At 37.4% G+C, this 22474-nt stretch overlaps 1 protein-coding gene and 1 long non-coding RNA gene across 2 annotated transcripts in view; one reads left to right on the forward strand and one right to left on the reverse strand.

Moving 5' to 3' along the window:
* LOC130086088 (activin receptor type-1C) overlaps positions 1-12515 on the forward strand; it is a 92572-nt gene extending 80057 nt beyond the window's left edge. The window contains exons 6-9 of the mRNA XM_056252232.1: positions 4234-4390; positions 5198-5322; positions 7114-7244; positions 12072-12515. Of these exons, the coding sequence (XP_056108207.1) occupies positions 4234-4390; positions 5198-5322; positions 7114-7244; positions 12072-12197 (539 nt within the window). The 3' untranslated portion in view covers positions 12198-12515. The remainder of the gene's footprint in view (positions 1-4233; positions 4391-5197; positions 5323-7113; positions 7245-12071) is intronic.
* Positions 12516-12981: 466 nt separating this feature from the next.
* On the reverse strand, positions 12982-13614 carry LOC130086090 (uncharacterized). The gene is made up of 2 exons (XR_008807200.1): positions 13531-13614; positions 12982-13446 (listed from the first exon to the last, which is right to left on the reverse strand). It is a non-coding gene; the product is annotated as an uncharacterized LOC130086090 (long non-coding RNA).
* Positions 13615-22474: the final 8860 nt, after the last annotated feature.

Genomic DNA, 22474 nt, shown 5'->3' on the forward strand with positions numbered 1-22474 from the left:
GTGATGAAGGTGAATTTGTAAGAATCATAACATATACAGGTGTTTTGCATGTAAGAGCTTCCACGATGAAAGCACTGTTGGCTCTGATGTATTGTTTACAGATAAACTGAGTAACATACACTCAAACACCTTCTCACAACTGCATTGCAGACACCAGATAATATAACACACACACACACACACACAACATATATTGTATAACACATACAGATACAACATAAAGACATAGGTAAACATATGTAGAGCATATAACAACAAACCAAACGGAGCAGGTAGAGTTCACTGCGAACATAGGAACAAAGTTTTGGCAGAGGGTAAAGCTAGGTATATAAACAGATCCCCTAAACTTTTTAACCTAAAGTTAGATTTGGCGAAATTAAACAAAACAGCTTTCAACTGCAGATAGGCCTATTGATTATTTATCGTCTCAACCCTGGCTCACTAACAGTAACGTTATAACAGTCGACACCAAAGTTACACTGTCATAGCTAAGCCAGTGTAACGTTAGTTCTACCAGAAAGACTCGGGAGAGAAGATACTGTACAATTATGCATTTTATTAACAGCCCAGCAAGCAATATATGCAATAAAGTTCTTTGGCGTAGGCCCCGTCCATAACTCGCGATCCGAGGGTACGGATTCTGCATTTCCTGCCTGAAGATGAAGGCAGGGCGCAGCTGACCCCCCTTAGGGTTTTGGAAGGGACCATCCTGGTGGTGGTGGGAAGGATGGAGGGAAGACCGTCTTGGTGGAGGTGGGGAGGATGGTGGTAAGTGGAAGCGTCAGCATCTGCGAACTCAGACGAGTGTAAGTATGGATCTTTTATACTTCACGTATTAGAACGCGATTGGATAGATGAGAAGGTAATAAATGACGTAACAATTAAGTCTTCCTGGCAGAACTTACGCTACGCTTTCATTTATGCTACGTAACGTTAGGTAGCTATATTAGGTAGCTACGTGTGCTAGTGATACATGCTTCATGAAAAAATAAATGCCATCAAAATGAAAACAGCGAGATTGCCTGTCCAGCAGAAATAATGCCATCATGGAGTCACTTTTCAGCCCCTTGAGATCCCTCAGTTGTCGCCACCGCTGGAAAGCCACGTCGATATTGACTCTCGTATGATTTCTTGATTTATCCAAAGACTTTTTGTTCATAGCCTTTTCAAATACTGTCTTCCTTTTTTTAGCTTGTTTGACTTCGCTGCCTGTATATGCAGGTACTGAGAATTTTGACTGTTCTTTCTCTGCCATAATTGTTATTACTAGCTTCCGTGCCTCTTCAAACGGGTGCGCGCATTTGGGCTGCTCCTGTATCAGCAGAGGTGGTATCCATGGTAGCGAGGGAGAGTGACAGTCGCCCCAGCCAATATTTTCTTTCGTCCCGAATGGAATAATGAGCTGTGTTTATTGCAGTCGTGAGAGGACTACAGACACTCGATTTTTATAATTTCTTTTCCAGATTACTTACATTTTAATTATGCATTGATATATAAAGACAGTTTAAACAAATTTGGAAAAAAGTATTTTTGGGGATTTTTACCTACCCTGCCTTTAATTGAAATTATATGTTATCTCTTTTCATTGACCGGACGGACTGCCCATTGACCATGACTTGTGCAGATCATTTTATTACCATACTCTAAATTATCATAAATGGATCCTCCTTATGAGACCTTACTTGTCCATATGCCTAACCATACCGAATCTGCTGATCAGTAAAGGTGTCCTCAAAGGTCCAGGATATTGTCCTATTATCTGCCCCTATTTGCACTAAGTATGAATGTATTCTAACACTATATACACAGTGTACATAATTTATAATGCTATTTGCACTTAGTCTATACCTTATTTTAAATGTACAGTAAAAGGCTGGTCTGGCTGTTAAAGGCTGTGGACATCACTCAGCAACAACACCTTACATTGGTTTATAGTCTTTGGAGTCCATGCTAAGATCGACTAGTAAAGAAGCAGGCAGTGGTCAGTAAAGCAGACCTCGTTGTCTGGCTGGTTTTGGCTGTAACTGGCACACTATAGTCTTTGAAGTCCATGCCAGAACAACTGTTAGAAATACAGGCAGTGGTCAGTGAGTCATATCTTGATGTCTGGTTGTGTTACAGCCGCATAACCCTTCGGTGAACAGTCATGTCAGTTGGTGAGTGCACAGGAGCAGATGGCAAAATAGACAGCCTTGTGCACCTTTGCCTGCCACAGAGGAGCTAAATGTACCAGTTGCAGCATGTGGAGTGGCACAGTACACCTGCAAGAAGTCAGTTACCACAGGTTTCCATGGCTGCTGTCGCTGGATGGCCATTTGAACAGTGTGTTTGAGCACATGGTTAAACCTCTCTACAGCACCATTAGCTGCTGGGTAGTAGAGAGAGGAACAATGGTGACACATATTCCTTTCTTCCAGAAAAGTAGCGAAAACAGCTGACGTAAACTAAACACTGTTATGAGTAACTATAGTCAATGGATTGCCATGGCGGCTGAAGACTGATGACAGCAACGAAACCACAGAATCCGTAGTTAAAATGTGAGAGTAAAGGAGATCTTAGGCCATTTACTATAATAATCAGTTAATGTTATAACAAAAGTGCAGTCCAATGCACCAGTGTTAAAGGACCTGACTATATCCACAGCCACTTTCTGCAGCGGCACTGGATGGAGAGGAGCGGGGTGGGATTTGACCGTTCAAGGAGCGCAAAGTAGATGCATCAGAAGGTGCAGGAGCATTGAGAATCGCCTGTACACGTAATTTATCAGGAAGAAGACCCTCTGCTGAAACAGCATGACCTAAGAACAGCAGGCTGGTTTTCCAGAAGCGAAACTTGTCTTTATTGAGCTGCAAGTCAGCAGTTTCGAGTCGTTGTATGACCGCTTGAAGTGCTTTTTCTTGTATAGACATGTCACGTCCGAAGATGAAAATGTCGTCCAATTTTTGATCTTCAAGCAAGCCAGGATGATGGTCATCATCTTCTGAAATTCTGCAGGCGCTGAAGCCAACTGAACAGTCCGTCATGAGTAATAAAGTCTGTGAGGTAACGGCACTTGGTAGTAAGCATTAGTCAGGTTGATGGTAGTGAAAATAGTAGAACCTTGGATGAGCAGAGAGAAGTTCATCCATGTGTGGCAATGGAAAAGAGTCCACAATCACTGCTTTATTTGGCTCTCTGAGGTCAACACACACATCCTTAACTTGTAACTTTTTTTTTTTGTGTAACAAAAAGCGTTCTATCACCCCAGCTGCTTGCAAGGGATTTAATTCCTCTTAAACACCACAACGAACAGAGAGTGGCAGATAGCAGTTGGCAGTTGGCGCATAGATGTGGCAATTTCATCCAGCTTTACGTAGTGTATACATTTTTTAGCACATCCAAACTCTGCTGTTGATCGGGAGCAGATTCAATCTGGCTTGCTATCGTAACAGCTCTGTCCAGTGTGAGATCCGTTTCTAGTAAAGGTCTCTCATTTATTCCTGGGCTAAGCACATTCTTCACTAACTGATCGCAAATCATTTTGTCAGTACTGGCATCGAACTCATATGAAAAAACAAGCTCTCGCAGAGCAACAGCATACTGGAAAACTGCCTAGTGAGGTGCCTGACAGAGTTTATGGAAGGCGTGGCGTTCAGCTACTATGTTAGCTTTTTGCACAAAGTAGGTTTTCAATGCATCTTCGGCATCCAAAGCAAGACAAAGGCGACAGTTGCAAGGAACCCAAACTCCATCAGGTGACAGAATGGAGAGAGAAAAAAAAACAGGCTCAGTCAGGGAACCAATTCTACTCTGGCCAAATGAACAAACATGGTGTGATTATGATTAATGATGATTAATTGCCTGCATGATAACAAAACGTCCTAATCCTGTGTCCATCCATATTAGACAAGTTTTGGGTAACAAATAATTGGTCTGTTCACACTAAATGAAACTGCTGTGACACAATCATAGCCCATCAGAACACATTTGATGTTACAACAACATCACAGAAATCAACCAGTCTACAAAATGACACATTGTAAACACAGCTAGTTAGAAAATACATAAATAACATAACATAACATGAAAAATTGCTTTTTTTAGGACATTACTGTAGCTTTCTTACTGTCCAGGCTCAGACAACTGTGTGACCATCTGTTTTTTTATATTAAATATGACTACTTTTCTGCATGAAAATGACTTGTCGTGTATGACGTGTGCTGTTATTAATTTAGCATATTACTTATGGGACAGGGAAGCCCGCCATTGCTCACAGAGACATAAAGTCAAAGAACATCCTGGTTAAGAAGAACGGAACCGCTGTGATTGCGGATCTTGGTCTGGCTGTCAAACACGACTCTAATACCAACACCATTGACATCCCCATTAACCACAGAGTGGGCACCAAGAGGTTAGATAATCTTTTCTTACATAAGGTCATTATGATTTGAGACATCATAAACTGATTATTATTATCTATAGTTGTGTTGGTTGTGACATAGTCTTCTTTAAGTATTGAGAATGAACACTTCTGTGGAAGAGCTAGTCACTGGATTTGACAAAGTTTGTGTGTTTGATGCCTTTGAATATTTGAAAGATATGTTTTTTTTTTCCCAGAGACACTTAGATATTCTTAAGCACACCTTGATATTTTACATTTACTCTCAGAGTTATACTATTTCCGATTTACCTGTCCTTAAATGCTACAGTATGTAAAAAACATGATTGGTTGTTTTACATGCCAACCAGATGGACTCTTCCTGTCTATGTAGACAGTTTTTGGCCAGGCTTTATGCTGATGGTCTTAAGTATGGATCTATGAGTGTAGTGTGTAGCCAACTGTCTTTCAGTAAATACAGACAAGTAAAAGAGCATTGGTTGCATGTGCAGACAAATGTTATAATGGTTAAATTATGCTTTTTGCTATTTACTATAATTTGCTTTTAGGCTTTGGATTTCGGTACTCAAGACATCTTGAGTGATATAGAATCTGTATCTTTGCATGTACAGTATGTGTGTTTGACTAAATATTAATTTTAGTATATGTGTTCTCAGAGTGTTCTCTGTTCCTCTCTGTAAACTCTGTGTGCACTTTCTGTCTCTGTATAAAACACGTGTCATTGTTTGCTTTCAGGTGTATAAAGACATCTTGATGGAGGTTAATGCGTTCATGTGGTGTGAGTACATTGCTCTAATGTGATTATGTTTGTTTCTGCAGGTACATGGCTCCTGAGATCCTGGATGATTCTATAAACATGAGCAGCTTTGAGTCATTTAAGCGGGCTGATATATACTCACTTGGCCTGGTGTTCTGGGAACTTGCTCGCAGATGTTCTGTCCAAGGTACCTTACTAGTATATTTAAAGTCAAGTAAAAACAAACAAACAAAAAACAGTGTGATAAGATCCCAATCAATGCACACCAGCAGTGGACTGATTTAAATTGTTCTTAATTGTTAAATTGTGTTCTTATTCATTGACGCTTATTCATTGGTTTCTTCTATACTAAAATGGCTTGCGTAATTTGTATTTTTATAAAGACGTAAATCTCTAATAACAATAATAATAAGTCTCTGCATCACTTCAGAATCCTGAACATGTTGGGGTTTATTTTGCAAAAAAAATGACCACCTAACTATACATTATGTCACGTATTTCATGGCTACATAACAATACACAAATAAACATAAACATGAAATATTGATATTTTATTACCTATTTTATTAGCACTGAATAACTGTCAGGTATATTTGAATTCTCACTGCCATGAAAGACCAATCAGATTAGTATTCTAGAGAGTCATGCAAAAAATAAAAAAAATCACATTGATAGCCCTTAAAAGGAAAGTTCACCCATTTATAAAATAATAAAACTTTGGAGCAAGAAGGTATTTTAAGAAAAGTGTTTTTGTTTTGTTTTTTGTCCATCTTCAGCCCTCCAAATATTTCTCTCTCGCTATGGAATAGACAGGTTGTCAACGAAATTGCTAATTGAAAATACGCCCAATGGAAACACGTAAATTTCGCAAAAACTATATATTGCAAAAATGTTTTTACGCTCGCTTGAGGTGGTTTTTCAGGCGATTCGAAAAAGGAATATTTAGCAAAACTGCAATGGAAACTGTTTTTACACATTTACAGGTCACATGACAATCTCTGTTACTGTAAATTGTATGTTTATCTCTGTAAAGCTGCTTTGAAACAATCTCCATTGTTAAAAGCACTATACAAATGAAGATGACTTGACTTGACTTGACGTAGATGGCGTGGTATGTTTGGACAGAAGACGAGACAGAGTTCTTTATTAAACGCATAAAAGACAAAAGTATTACAGGAAAACTGGATTCTAAACAACAAAGAAATGCTTTGAAGAGAGAAACGAAATGCTTTTTGCAATGAGCCACTCCCAGTATAAGGGTCTTTCCTGGCTATTAATGCATGGATAACACGCCTACGTCTCCTTCCATTAGAAATAATGGCTAGTGCGGTGACTGGGATACACGTAAACCTACCAACATCCATTGCCATGATTTTTGGAATGACTTCTCACGAAAGGAAAAAATTAAGTTTTAGTCGCTTAACATCGGTTAATGGAATTGCCGTCATTTCGCAATAGTTCTTTATCGACATTTAGAAAATATCACAAAAGTTTTGCGCAAATCTGTAATGGAAACACAGCTATTGTCACCTAGTCATGATAAGAGGTAATAAGAGGAAGTATTTCCTTAACTAATGATAACATGTGCTAAAGGTCACCAAACCTTATGAAAAGTTTTGTCGGAGAGACTGTTATTGAAGGACATATATACAGTTATTAAGGTGGAACTATATTAAACTACAGTATAAAACTGAGAGCAACTAATTTTGCTGGCAAAGAAGTTAACCAATAAAAATAGAAGATACATAGACGTCTTAAAGACACATCAGCGTGAAACAGCTTGTTCAACTGTTAGGGTCAGAGAGGGGGAGAAAAAATGGTTATGAGATACAATATCAAGACTGTTTAGGGTTAGGGCCTTAGGGAAGAAAATAAAATACATGATGTTTCACATCCACATCCAAACTTTTAGAATAATTAAGATTTTTCATTAGTACTTATTGTAAATAAATAACCATGAATGCTTTGTGCTCTGCAGGGATTCATGAAGATTTCCAGTTGCCTTATTATGACCAGGTGCAATCAGACCCATCAGTGGATGATATGAGGAAGGTGGTGTGTGAACAAAAACTCCGACCTAACATTCCCAACCAGTGGCAGAGCTGTGAGGTTTGTGTGATAAACTTACCATTCATGTGACATTTCAGTTGACAATATGTTAAAATTTATTAAAATCGCGTTTCGGGGGGGGGGATTATTATTATTATTACTCTTATTATTATTTTAAGATATGTATTTTTTTAGTGAGACTTTCTTTTTGTGCAAACCAACGAAAATGTGAGGTAGGGCCTATGAACTGAAACATCTATAGTTTGTTTCTGCTAACAGGTACTGTAAGGACAGAATTTCCAAACACAACTTTTGCCTATACAGCGCAAATGTAACAATGAGGACTTTGCAAATAAAACGATTTAATTTGTTAAATATTTACTACTTCAGTAATTTATTTTTGTTGAATATTTTGTTGACCTGTGATGATTAAATGTACAATACAATGTACTGTATTTGAGTTCTACTTGAGTATAAAAATAGTATAAAAAGTTTACAGGAAATATGTTTTGAGTTCCAAAAAAATAAATCATAATAATGAAGTAAGTTTTACAATAATGATATTTATTTTTTCAATTTAACCACACTTTGTATATCAGGCATTGTTTAATTCCATTAAAATTAATTTCTATAGCACTTTTCACAATTTTGCATTGTTGCAAAGCAGCTTTACATACATATAGAAAGTAGTTACGAAAGTAAAGATATGTAATTATGACGAATAAAGAAAACAATATAGTCAGTTTCTAATGGTAAAAGAAATTCACGTACTTGATCAAAAGTTTTATTACTTTAGTGTATTCCTAATGCACCTACTGTATACACTTTGGTACCTTATGGTACCAAATTCTTAATTTCTTCAACAGCTTCAAGTTTAACGAACTTTTGTGTTCTATACAGTTTCGCGTTTAATTTTACGCACCGCTTACCGCCTATATTGAGACTTTTCTTGGCGATTTACAATCTTTAAATCGATATCATTTGTGCTGTCATTGATGGAAAGATCTGTTTGCTTATAGCAGTGCTTGTAACAGTATAGAAAGAACACAAAGTAACCCCAGTTTTGCGTGGTGAATATCTGCATGGAGTGCGCTTGTGTGGCAGCGACCCGGGTTCAATTCCAGTCTGTAGTGTTTCCTACATTCAATGTACATGTATCTGTTCCCATTGTCTCACTGATGTTCTCTGGATAAGTGAGTTACTGGTATTCTGGGATATATAAATGTCAGTAAAAGGCAAATTCTTAAACTGTGCCATTATTTATAAAGATTACTTTATTGTTTTTGAAGCACACAATAATGATGCCATTAGCACACTTCAAGTTTACTTGGAATGCCATTGCAATGTGTTTTAAAATCACTGAAAGTAAAGGATACTGACCTCAGTTTGTTATCATTATAATATAAATTTATGTTCAAGACTCTTGCAGTGTAATTTCTGTGTCACTTTTCATGTCCAGCACCACACGAAGCAGAGGCCACTAAAACACAAACTTTGTGTCTGAACAGGCAAATATGAACAACGCTAGGGCTGGGTAAAAATATTGATCTCTCGATTTTAATCGATTCTCCTCTTTATGAACTGATATCGATTCTGATTCTGATATAAATCCCATCAGTCTTTTGGTCTATGCTGTTTTGAGTTGATGAATGAACAGAGCATTGTAGCACTCCTCCCATTATCCAATAAAGCTTTGTGCTTTGTTAATTTTGATATGAAACAAAGTCTCAGATTTCGAATTCTGAACATTTTATTGTGAAATTCAAACAATAAATTCCGTTTGACTGTTTAATGTGTGTTAGCCAGTGGCGTAGGTTTGATTTTGAAATTGGTGGGGACGGGGACATCAATATATAAATATAGTTTAAGTTTTGATCGAAATTATTGCTAGGGATATATCAGTGTCACGGGATATTGGTAGGGACACGTCCCTAGCGTCCCTACTAAATGCTACGCCCCTGGTGTTAGCTAATATCGACTGTTTCTCAGAAACCGCTTACTGCACCTTTAAGCCCAATTAGCCCACCCCTAACGCAAGGAACCCTGTCAGCTCACTCAGCTGGTACATTATTATTAAAAGTTAAAATTAACAATTGATTTGTATCATTTTATAAAATATTATTTTAATGCATTTTTAATGATATAAAAGTAAAAATATAATGAATATGTAATATAGTGATTTTTGTTGCAAAATGCTCCTCTCTAGAGTATATTTTTTCTGGTTTGGCTTTTCTGAACTAAATGTAACATTACGTGACATATTGTTTACAAGCTGATTTATTGACGTCTTTCCGCAATTTAACCCTCAAACTGTGTTCACATTACAGTTTGTGGACAAATCTGGGCACAGAGGTCTCAGGTGTGATCCAATTTTTTTTTTTTTTTTTATAAAAGTTATATTACTGTCTTCAATAAAATTTAATCTATCAATTGATGATGATTTTTATTTTTGGAGAATATTTGAATTTATTTTCCTCTAAAAGAACCATATTTTCTATGTAAATTACGCTTATTTTTACGATATATTTAATATTTCTTTAACTTTAGTAAAAAAAATCATTCCAGTAAGTTCAGACAGCCAAAACCTAAAAATGTGGTGACTTTGGTGTCACCTGGTGTCTTATGTTGGTATGAAATTAACAAAAAAGCAGTAATACCAATAGCCAAGACGGCTATAGTACGCAATGGCTGCATATAGGCAGAACTCTATAAACCACTGTTATAATGAATTTAACCTCTAATTTTTTTACTTTATCACAAGTTAAAATTGTAATTAAAAAATATATATATCTGTGTTAGGTGAGACTATAAAAAGATGCCAAAATATGCAAATATGACCATGCTATAAGGAATAGGCAAAGTAGCACATCATTTATCATTTACTTCAAACAAAAAACATCAAATTTCAGTAACTCATAAAACGAATTGGTACCAAACAGGTAAGAATAAACATAACAATAACTAAGGTAAGAATAAACAGGTAAGAACAGACAATAATCATAGTCATAGCTTTCTGTTTTTTTTTCATTAGTTTTCACTGCATTACTATTATTATTGTTTATTTTACATGTTCAAAATTAAAATAAATAAATTAATTAAATCAAATCAAATCAAATAGCTATAATGTTTACATGTGTGTATTTGTGTGTGCCGCGTGCACAAGTGGTTGATTGGAACATAAAAAAAGGGCAGTAATAGGCTCATTACATTTTTTGTTTTTGTATGTGTGAGTGACTTTTTATTTGAAAAAAAAGAAAAGAAAAAACGGCGCTGTTATAGGCTCATTGAATGCTTTGTTTGTGTGTGTGTGTGTGAGAATGTGAGTGTTTGCCACATTGAGAATGTTGTACAGGATCCCCCCTTCATTTGTGTGTATGTACAGTATGATATGCATTGTGTTGGATCTATTGATTTTTATTTGACAAAAAAAAAAAAAAAGCTCTGAATTACAGTTTTTCCCATTCATTCCTATGGGTGCCCATTTTTGTCCACGAACACAAGATTAAGGAGTTTTTGTTTTTTTTCACCCACTTAACATTGTAGAATCGAGTCATTTTTTTTGTGTGTGTGTTCAGGTGGCAAAATTAGGAAATGTAGCCAAGTCTTGTACCGTTTAGATCAAGGGAAGTATTTAAAAAAAATAAATCAAAATTAATTTGCCCACATTTGTCCCCAACACGGTTCTTATTGAGTGATTACATGAGACATTATACATTTCATTAAGTTGTATTGGTTCTTTCAACATATATCTTCCAATGTTCATTCATGTTTATTTCGTGCTATAACTAGTAAAGAGGAAGGGATGATCAGTTCACATGGGGATTGCTACAGCATTTCGTCATGCCACATTAAAGAGAGCACCTAAACTGTATTTATTGTTTGAATCTCTGATAAAACTTTGTTTCATATCAAAAGATCTGCAAGCTCGCAAACTCTCACATGAAAACAAACAATTATTTAAATAAGAGATTCATTGTGCCCTCAGCTTCATTGATTATAACGGAACTTTGTGAGATCGTGATGAACTAAGATGAGTGCCAGCTTTTTAGTGATTATAAAGGTCAGTAAAGGTCAAATCATTGAAGTTGCTATTACCATATGAGAATATTGGAAACTTTATTTTTGACATAACCCTTTTTCTGTCATGCAAAATGCATTAATAAAGAGTAAGCAAACCATTAACATTTTTTACTTTAGTGAGCATTTTGGAGAAAATGCGGAGGAATCAAATGAATACTGTGATAATTATGGCACGAGCGTTATGAATATATTATGCAAATTAGTGTGCAGTGCGACTGTGTATGTTTCTAATGTTTTCTGCTTTTATTTTTATACTGTTGTTTTGAATTTATTATAATTTTCAGTAATTTCTCATGTATGAATTATACAGCATTATCCTTTTTATTTAATGTTGTGGGTAATTAATTGTAATTTTTGTAATGTTTAGTGAGGTCCATGCAATGCACGCCTTTCACCAACATTGTGCTGTACTTGCTTTAAGCACAGACATTTAGTCAGTAATCATACTGATAGTCTGAACTACATCACACCAGTTCTTTCTTCAAGTTCTCTTGAAGTATATCGGGGCCTTTCGTTTCATGGCCACAGAAAAACGTATTACCGAATTTTAGAGCATGTAGCAAGATCAAATTTTTAAAGGGAATTTATTTGTAATCAGAGAGCAGCAAAGATCTTGGGTGAATGCACACACAAAGTTTATTTGACTATGGACCACACTATAATTAATCTAAACATAAACACACACACATTCACACATGAATATGATACGAGGACATGAGATAAATGTTTTCACATAGATGAAACATATTCCAGATTTCAAGTAGTCAAAAGTAAAGAATCACCCATGTATGTTTGTGTTTGTTCTAGGCACTGAGGGTGATGGGTAAGATCATGCGGGAGTGCTGGCATGCCAATCCAGCTGCTCGGCTAACAGCACTACGTGTCAAGAAAACCTTGTCTCAGGTGATGGTGCTCAAGGACGTTAAAGAGTAACCCAGCGGCCTGGTTACCCCTCTTATCTCTGTCTATCAGTGTTATTGGGACATTTAAAATGCTCAGTTAAGATGCCAAAGATTGCAGGAATTTCAGAGGGGAAAAACTGTCTATGACACATGTGCTTTAAAAAAAAAGAAGGAAAGTGTATTCTGTTTTGCAGTCAATAGATGGTGATAGAGTACTGAGATACTGCTACCTCAACTGATACAAGTGCCAAATGCTTTGAGTTGCACGTTAAGCTTTGTGCCATAAATATTTTGCTTGGTGTAATTTACAAAGTCTCACTTAAAATGTCTGTATATCTGTTTTCAGAAACTCCGCAAAAAAAGAAACATCCTCTCACTTTCAACTACTTTTATTTCCAGCTGATTTCTAAATGTTTAAATATGAACATAAATATTTGAATAAAAACATTCAACATCTGAGACATGAACTTAAGTTGCTCAGATAATTGACGATTAAAAAAAAAATAGAATAATGACTGAACATAATGTTCCCTGAACAAAGGGGGAGGAGAGGACTGTAAACTGTTAGTGTCTTAAGGTGCACGTGCAAAAATGATTGATGGTTTATTGAACAAGCATAAAAAACATTGTTTAAACCATAAAGATTATTTGGATTGTACAAAATTATCTTTACAATATAGTATCCTGAAAAAGGGACATTTATTTTTTGCTGAGTTTATATACAGAGGACCAAAAATAAATAATTTTTTTCAACTTTTTTTTTTTAAGACCATGTGTTGACGTCAGACAGCATAATGTGGTCTGCAACAGGAAACTGGTGTTTTTTTAGCCCAGCTTTGTGCAGGTTGTGATTTCCTGGCACTATTTTTTTCTACTGTTTTAAACACTTCAAATCCATTTTGATTGTACGGAGTACCTGTTGACAGGATGGTTTTCTGTAAGCCTTGTCATTTCTGAATGCAAAGGAAATAGGTTGCGTTTTTGCTCATGTGCATATGCCTGAAACAAACCCTGATGTCCGAAGAGGTAAAAAAAACGTTGTAACTGATCATCCAAAGTAATTTGACAAAACGCTTCATATAGAGCAGGGGTCTCCAACCTTTTATACATCACGGACCAAAAGTAACGGATAATCCAAAGCCTAGAGCAGGGGTCTTCAACCGGTTTTGTTTTAAAATTATTTTTGGGGAAATGGCCAGGCATTGGTGGGGGGGTTGAGGTGTGATCAGAGCAATGATTAATTTACTAATTTATCTATCCCTCTATTCCGTCCATCAATTCTCATGGTCACGGGATACTAGAGTAAATCCCAGAATCTTGGACCACAGGCTGGGGACACTACGCTCACACACAGGCATGCACACATTCAGTCACAGGGGAATCTTTTGTGTTTATTGTGTCATGTTTAGCCTGTCTAAGAATTGCTCTTCAATATCATCAATTCTCAGTGTGAAAGTGGTAGATGAAGTGGTGGTTTTCAACAGTTGCTGTTGCCCTTTTTGAATATTTAACTCTTTCCCCGCCAGTGTTTACTAAAGTTGCCAGACAACACCAATATTTTTTTTTAATCAAATTCACAAAAATGTCATGGCCCCCAGAATATTTTGTTGCATAAATATGTAAAAAAGTCAATTGGCTTGTTTCACAGACAAGGCTTAAGCCTAGTCCCAGACTAAAATGCATGTCTGTGCTGTCCTAGCTGAACACAACTTGCACTGACATTCTATCTTAAAATATGTCAGTGCCATTTTTTTTTTTTTTTTCAATATACTAATGTTTTTCTCTAAGGCACATTTTTAAAAGCTACTTAAATGTCCTAATTTTAACAAATGCCTACCTCTGGCTTAATCTAAGCCTTGTTTGTGAAACCAGGCCAATATATTAAAAGATAGAATAGAACGTCTGCTTAAAATAATACAAATAATAATAAATAATAACAACAATAATAATATTAATTCTAGTTTCATTCATTGTTTTTTATCAATACTTGAATGTTTCATAAAATAAAAATTTGCATAAAAAGCTATGGAAATCACTTTATTGTCAACAACTTTGTCCATATCAGATTCAAAAAGATGATCAAAACATAGATCAAGTAGATAGAGTCCATCAACCCCCCTAAAGCTTGCATAGTTGTGCAAGTCTTGCTGGGCTCTATATTTTTTTCTGTAACTTTGATTTATATGCTGTTGAATGTTTGATGATGATGTAAGCCTACTTGTTGAGCTAACATGCCTGTAAGCAACGACTGCGTCCGAAAACGTAGGCAGCTGAATTGTGTTCCTCTCTGCCTTATAGGCAATGACTTTGTAGGCACCTTTGCGCACGAAGGTACCTCACAAAACTGATTTCGGACAGACCTCTTAGGCAGCATAACGGTTTAATGATCTACAGCAAAATAGAGCGAGCTTTGGCAATAACTAACCAAATATTTAATTACTACAATAGTAATTTCTTTTTTTTTTTAAATTCTCTTTATTGAGGTTTTTTGCATATCAAATATAGAAAGACAAAAAACACAGTAACAGACATCAGAGGACATCATTGCCATTGCCATGCTAAACCAATCAATTACACATTCTCACCAAAGTAATCTATGAAAGTTTGCCACATTGAATAAAATATCTCAGACTTCCCCCTCAACAAATATTTAATTTTCTCCAATTTCAAATGAACCATTATGTCTTTCATTAAGGCTGAGTGAGCAGGGGGCATTATCTGTTTCCAACACAAGAGAATCAATCGCGCTAACAAGGTCACAAAACAAACCGTGCTGTTTTGGGTGTCCGAAAGTTGTACATTGACTGGCTTCACACCAAAAAGACCCCAGATTGGTTCTGGCTTAAGCTGTTTTTTCAAGATCTTGGAAAGGGTTTGAAATATAGTGTTCCAATAGGTCGTAATGTGAGGAAAATTCCAAAACATATGTGCAAGAGCGGCCGGCCCTTGTAAACATCTATCACAAGAAGGACTAATGGAAGGAAACATCTTTGACAACTTCAATTTGGATAAATGCAATCTGTGTAGCACCTTGAACTGCAAAAAAGATACCATGTCTAATACATACAGAGGAAGAATGAACATTTCTTTGGGCTTTTGACCATTGATTGTCTGTAATAGACACCCCTAGGTCATCCTGCCAGGCTCTTTTCAAATGGTCCAATGTGTTGTTTCTTCCTGTGATAGCACATTGGGGATTTTAGCAATTGGGCCTCTTTGAAATGGATCAGACAAAAACACCGTTTCCATTGTGGAGTTTGGGGGCTGATTAGGGAAAGACGGAAATAAGCCCTAAACAAAACTTCAGAGCTGTAGGTATTTGAAGAAATCGTTACTTTCCAATTTGTATTTGCTCTGTAATTGTTTCAATGCGGGAAATATATTTTCAATAAATAAATCTTTTATACATCGAATACCCTTATGTTTCCACTGAAGAAATGTTATGTTTAAGACTGACGGAGGAAATGTGTGATTATTTATCAATGGACTTAAAGCTGACACGCCCCTCCATCCGTAATGCATTCTAATCTGGGACCAGATTTTAACTGAATGAGAAACTACTGGGTTCTCAAGTTTTTGTTTTGAAATAGGCAAAGCTGAATAAAGTAATACTTTTAACGAGGAGGGATAACAGCTTTCATTCTCCATCCTACTCCAATCAGCCCCCTGAGTAGACAACCAAAACGACATTGAGCGGATATTACATGACCAGTAATAACGTCGGAAGCAGGGTAATCCCATTCCTCCCAGACAAGTTGGTCTTTGCAAGAACACTTTCTTGATTCTTGGAGTTTTTCCATTCCATATAAAATATGACAAAAGGGAATCTTTATTTAAAAAATGCCTTGGCTATCCAAATAGGAATACATTGGAAGAAGAACAGAAACTTATGGCAGACCATTCATTCTAATAATATTTATTCGACCTGCTAATGAAAGTGGTAGATTCTTCCATGTATCTACACTCACCGGCCACTTTATTAGGTACACCTGTCCAACTGCTCGTTAACACTTAATTTCTAAGCAGCCAATCACATGGCGGCAACTCAGTGCATTTAGGCATGTAGACATGGTCAAGACAATCTCCTGCAGTTCAAACCGAGCATCAGTATGGGGAAGAAAGGTGATTTGAGTGACTTTGAACGTGGCATGATTGTTGGTGCCAGAAGGGCTGGTCTGAGTATTTCAGAAACTGCTAATCTACTGGGATTTTCACGCACAACCATCTCTAGGGTTTACAGAGAATGGTCCGAAAAAGAAAAAACATCCAGTGAGCGGCAGTTCTGTGGGCGGAAATGCCTTGTTGATGCCAGAGGTCAGAGGAGAATGGCCAGACTGGTTCGAGCTGATAGAAGGGCAACAGTGACTGAAATAACCACTCGTTACAACCGAGGTATGCAGCAAAGCATTTGTGAAGCCACAACACGCACAACCTTGAGGCGGATGGGCTACAACAGCAGAAGACTCCACCGGGTACCACTCATCTCCACTACAAATAGGAAAAAGAGGCTACAATTTGCAAGAGCTCACCAAAATTGAACAGTTGAAGACTGGAAAAATGTTGCCTGGTCTGATGAGTCTCGATTTCTGTTGAGACATTCAGATGTTAGAGTCAGAATTTGGCGTAAACAGAATGAGAACATGGAACCATCATGCCTTGTTACCACTGTGCAGGCTGGTGGTGGTGGTGTAATGGTGTGGGGGATGTTTTCCTGGCACACTTTAGGCCCCTTAGTGCCAATTGGGCATCGTTTAAATGCCACGGCCTACCTGAGCATTGTTTCTGACCATGTCCATCCCTTTATGGCCACCATGTACCCATCCTGTGATGGCTACTTCCACCATGTCACAAAGCTCTAATCATTTCAAATTGGTTTCTTGAACATGACAATGATTTCACTGTACTAAAATGGCCTCCACAGTCACCAGATCTCACCTTGTTGAATCTATGCCACGAAGAATTGAGGCAGTTCTGAAGGCAAAAGGGGGTCCAACCCGTTACTAGCATGGGGTACCTAATAAAGTGGCCGGTGAGTGTATATCCTTTTTCGTTTGATCATATAATTTCAAAAAGTTGTGCTTAAAGAGGCCGTAATATTCCTGCGTAATATTTATCCCAAGATATTTAAATTCAGTGGAGTTTGAAAAGGGAAAGATATTAAACACATTAGTATTCATACGGGCTTTTGGAATTAATTGGAAATAAGGTACTTTTTGATAAGTTCAATTTGTAACCTGATACTGCTCCAAATTCCTTCAAAATTTCCATTATCACAGGAACAGATTTAACAGGGTTTGAAATGTATAGTAACAGATCGTCCGCGTACAAAGAAACTTTATGTTCCGTTTTCCCCCTTTTAATCCCAATGTACTCCGTTGCATGTAATAAAAGAGCCAGGGGTTCAATGGCTATTGCAAAAAGTAATGGCGAGAGCGGGCAGCCCTGTCTAGTCGAGCAGATGAGAAGGAAATAACTTGAATGCACATTGTTAGTCTGCACTGAAGCCTGGGGTTGGGCATATAATGTTGTTACCAAAGATATAATATTAAAGCCGAATCCGAACTTTGACAGGGTCGAAAAGAGATAATCCCATTTGACCCTGTCAAAATCTTTTTCCGCATCTAAAATTTCAGGATGTAGATTTTTTTTTTTTGTCCTGAGTGTGAATTATATTTAGTAATCTTCTAATATTAAAAAATAACTCTGTGTTTTTGATAAACCCAGTTTTGTCCTGTGAAATGATTGTCGGCAAGATTGTTTCCAGTCGTGTAGCTACAATTTTTGCAAGTAGTTTATTGTCCACATTGAGTAAGCTCATCGGTCTATAAGACGCGGGCTCTAAGGGGTCCTTGTCTTTTTTGTGAATAAGATAAATGCTTGCATGGTAAAATGTTGGAGGTACAATAGTAATTTCTCGCTAGAAATGACATCAGAAGTGGAAAACGTTGGTCAAAAACGTACATTTACACACAACCTGACCACCAACCTCAACTTTCAGATGTCATTTTTATTTTTTAGCCTAACAGTCACAGAATGGAACGCATAGGATTGTGTAATATAAAATGCAGCGAAGAATACATCTATGCTGCCTTCAAAAATCGAACAGATGAAGGTATCTCAGGAGACAGAAAGTTAAGCTAACATTGGATTCGGACATGCCTTGATGCCTTTCTACCTTGGAATGCATCCTCAAATCCGAAGGCAGCATTTTTAAGTTTTCGGACGCAGCGAACGTCTATCTGCTCCGTCTGGTTTACACAGGTCTTCTTCGCTTGCTTTTGGATCAAGTAATGCTGTACTATGTCAGAAGATCTGTAACCGCTCCCCCTACCGTATAACAGTAAAATAGATTGCAGGAAAACTTATCAATGGCGGGGAAAGAGAGGGGGTTGTCTCTCAGTACTGGGTGCTTAATTTCAAGATGCTGAAGCAATTTTCAGGGTTTCATGGACCCATTAGCTTATTTATCTCTGCATTGTAAACACATGGGGTTTGTAGCATTTGAACTCCCACAGCCACAAAGCCATATTTCAGATACGATTAATTGTATTTTCAGTTAAATGCAGCTTTCTCTTCCCCCGTTTTCTCATCAGTAGCTGCATTATCATCATTGCTCTGACTTTTCTTACCTCCTGCTCTAAAGAAACATTGGCCAAGCCTGTTGCAAGAGTGAAATTTATGTTTTCTGAATTGCGCCCATACGTATATATATTTTTTTTCTTCTCCCCCCCCCCCAGATTTTTCTTGTAACCCTGGTAGCAACTTTTCTAAATTGTTCCACAGTCTGTAAACGGGTCGCAACCTCAGGGTTGGGGACCTCTGATCTAGAGGACTTCTAAATGCCAATGTGAAATATATGACTGTGAAGAAAGTGTAAATTGTGTAATGTTATATTCAAGTAGAAATTGCACTCTATTGCACTATATAAAGGCTCCAAGCTGCTAAAGAATATAATCAGCACTCGACAGACTTGAAAATACAGAAACGGAAGAGCCAAGCATATCTGAAACCAAACATAAAATGATCTGTATATAAATAAACATGGGAGTATAGTGGAGCATTGTCATTTCTTAAAATGTATAACTGCTTAACTTACTTGTCTGTTATATATTGTGCTTTAAGTCTGTGTGGTTGAAGACTGTGTATTTGTGGTGTGAGGCTGTACAGTAGGGATTTCTCTGTGACCTCTCTCTCTCTCTTTGTGTGTGTGTGTGTGTGTGTGTGTGTGAGAGAGAGAAATATGCCTTGTGAAGTTCTTGTGCATATAGAGTTCTATTTTTTTGTACAGCTGTAATCTGGAACTTGTCTACAAATTACAGTATATCACTTCAAATATCTGATTTGTGTTAAGATTGCCTATGTCGATGTGACACTAACAATGCTTGTTTATATAGGGGTTTTCCATACTCAATGACGTATAATGCATATGATGCATTTTATACACTCCCCGGACAAAAAAAAAAACTGTTTTGATTTAAATAGGCAAATGCTTAAGAGTCTATTATTGGATCATTATTACAGTGATTGTTACGTTTCTAGTATGTCATATCATATGTTTGACAACAGTTCTTCTAAACCCTAATTGATGGAGTGTGTAGCTTTTCAACCATGTAGCTTAAACAACTATGTTAGGAAGACACATCATGGCCATATTCCAGGATGACAATATCCAGATACATCAGACTCAAATTGTGAAAGAATGGACCAAAAATGGATGCACCTCTTGATGGAAATAAATGTTGTGATGTAATTTACATCAAGAGATGCATCAATTTCTGGTCAAGATCTTGTGTTGACAATGCAAGAGTCAAGCACTCTGTAAAGTCTACTCCAGCTCATCCCAAAGACTTTTAATTAATTTAAGGTTTGGAGTCAAATTCATGTGTGAAAATGATTCTTCATGCCTCCCAAACATTTCACACACCTTTCACAATTTGAGCCTGATGAATCTTGACATTTTGTCATTCTGGAATATGGCCATGATAATGTCTTCCTACATGGTTGTTTAAGAAATGAAAAGCTACACACTCCATCAATTAGGGTTAGAAGAACTGTTGCCAAACATATAACATGCTAGAAACATAATAATCATTGTGATAATGATCAAGTCACTGACTCTTAAGCATTTGCTTATTTAAATCCAAACAGAGGCTTTTTTTTTTTGGCCGGGCAGTGTATTTTAGTCTAAACTTTACATAATTCTTTCATTAGACATGGACATAGTTTGCTGACTGTTTGGCATAAACATTCAAATTCAATCATATTTATTTAATCTCTACCAAAGAAAAAGTGTTTAATTAATTTTGCCTGTTGAAGACAGGTCCTGTTTTATCCTACTTCAATCATTTGCAAAAGCATAAAATGCTTAAATAATGATTAGACAAGATGTCTGGGGTAGCCAAATCCTTAAAACTTAGGGAAAACTGCACCATTACTGGCCTACTGCTGTTGAGAAATATTGTAGTTCACTATTTGTCATTTGGGTATTCAATCTGAGATCCTAACAACAAATGTCAACCTTTCAGACTTTACAAACAGGAGCCTGTGCTGTCTGTAAAGGTGTTGTCTGAGAGACAGCAGAGATGTGTATATGAGAATTGATTTCATAATATGTCCACTGACATGTCTTTTTGTGAGTAGCATTGTGTTGTCTCTGTATTAGAGTATTTAATTATCTGCAATGTACACCATAGAACAATAAACTATTGTTCATGATTCATTGTCGTCTTAGTATGTGATTTTATTTTATTTGGTCATTTTTTATTTCCATGGATTCTGTGCATACTATTTTCAGTGCCAAATTTGTTTAAAGCTGCAGTCCGCAGTTTTTCCTCTTTGTCGCCATCTCTATTCGAAATCTGCAATTGCAGTTATTCACGGAATTATCAACTTTACGTGAGTACGTACCTTTACGTACCTCGGCATGGCACAGCGCGGATGAATCCAATGTTTTACATTTACATTTACATTTATTCATTTAGCAGACGCTTTTATCCAAAGCGACTTACAAATGAGAACAATAGAAGCAGTTAAACTAACAGTAGGACAACAATACGTAAGTGCTACAACCCCTCTCAGTTTAATTTTAGTGCAGTTTTTTTTTTTTTTTTTTTTTTTTTATAGAAGAGAAGAGAAAGTGTTAATTCTACTGAATCAAGTGCTGCCGAAAAAGATATGTCTTCAGCAGTTTCTTGAAAGTGGCTACTGACTCAGAAGCTCTGGTTGAGTTAGGCCCCATCCACACTACTGCGTTTTAGTTTAGAAACGGATAATTAAAACGAATACGATCTCCGTCCACACCAGCGTTTTAGCTGCGTATTAGAATTGATCTCCGTCCACATTAAAACGACTGAAAACGCGGATCACGTGACCATTCACCAACACTGGGCATGCGCGTGCCGGTGTAAACACAACTTCATTGATAAAATTATCCCACCATGCTCTGGGTTAACCCCAAACCGACGCTCCATGTACGGTCAACGCCGCCGCTGCACACGGGAATTGTCACAGATCGCTCGAATAATAGCTCGACTCCGGCGCATGTAGGCAGTTATAGCGTTGTAAAATGCAGAATTTACTTGTACAACAGCTGCTAGCAAAGATATACGCCATGACTGATGACACCCAATCATAGAGCCGAGCGTGAGCCTCTACTACGTCATCGTTTCTAAAGTCCTCCGTTTTGACCCGTCTACACTAAAACGCCCTCCGGAGATTCAAAACGAAAAACGGATCGGCAGCGTTTCTAAACTTCTCCGTTTTGGGTCTCCGTTTTTGCCGTTTTAGTGTGGACGGGAGGTGCAAACGTAGCAAAAGGTCTCCGTTTTTAAACGAAAACGCAGTAGTGTGGACGGGGCCTTAGGCAGATCATTCCACCAACAGGGAACAGCCATGGTAAAGGTCCGAGAAAGAGATTTTGTGCCTCTTTGAGATGGTACCACAAGACGACATTCGCTAGCAGAGCGCAGGTTTCTGGATGGCACATAAGTCTGAAGTAATGAGTTTAGGTAAGAAGGAGCAGTGCCCGTGGATGTTCTGTAGGCAAACGTCAGTGCCTTGAATTTAATGCGAGCGGCAACTGGCAACCAGTGCAATTGTGTGAGGAGAGGAGTGACGTGTGCTCTCTTCGGCTCATTGAAGACTACTCTGGCTGCAGCATTCTGGATCAATTGTAGAGGTTTGACAGAGCAAGCTGGAAGACCAGCCAGGAGAGCATTACAATAGTCCAGTCTGGATAAAACAAGTGCTTGGACAAGGAGTTGTGTGGCATGCTCTGTAAGGAAGGGCCTGATCCTCCTAATGTTGTGC

The sequence above is a fragment of the Rhinichthys klamathensis genome, unplaced genomic scaffold, assembly GCF_029890125.1.
Source record: "Rhinichthys klamathensis goyatoka isolate OS25496 unplaced genomic scaffold, OSU_Roscu_1.1 h1tg000093l_1, whole genome shotgun sequence".
NCBI lineage: Eukaryota > Metazoa > Chordata > Actinopteri > Cypriniformes > Leuciscidae > Rhinichthys > Rhinichthys klamathensis.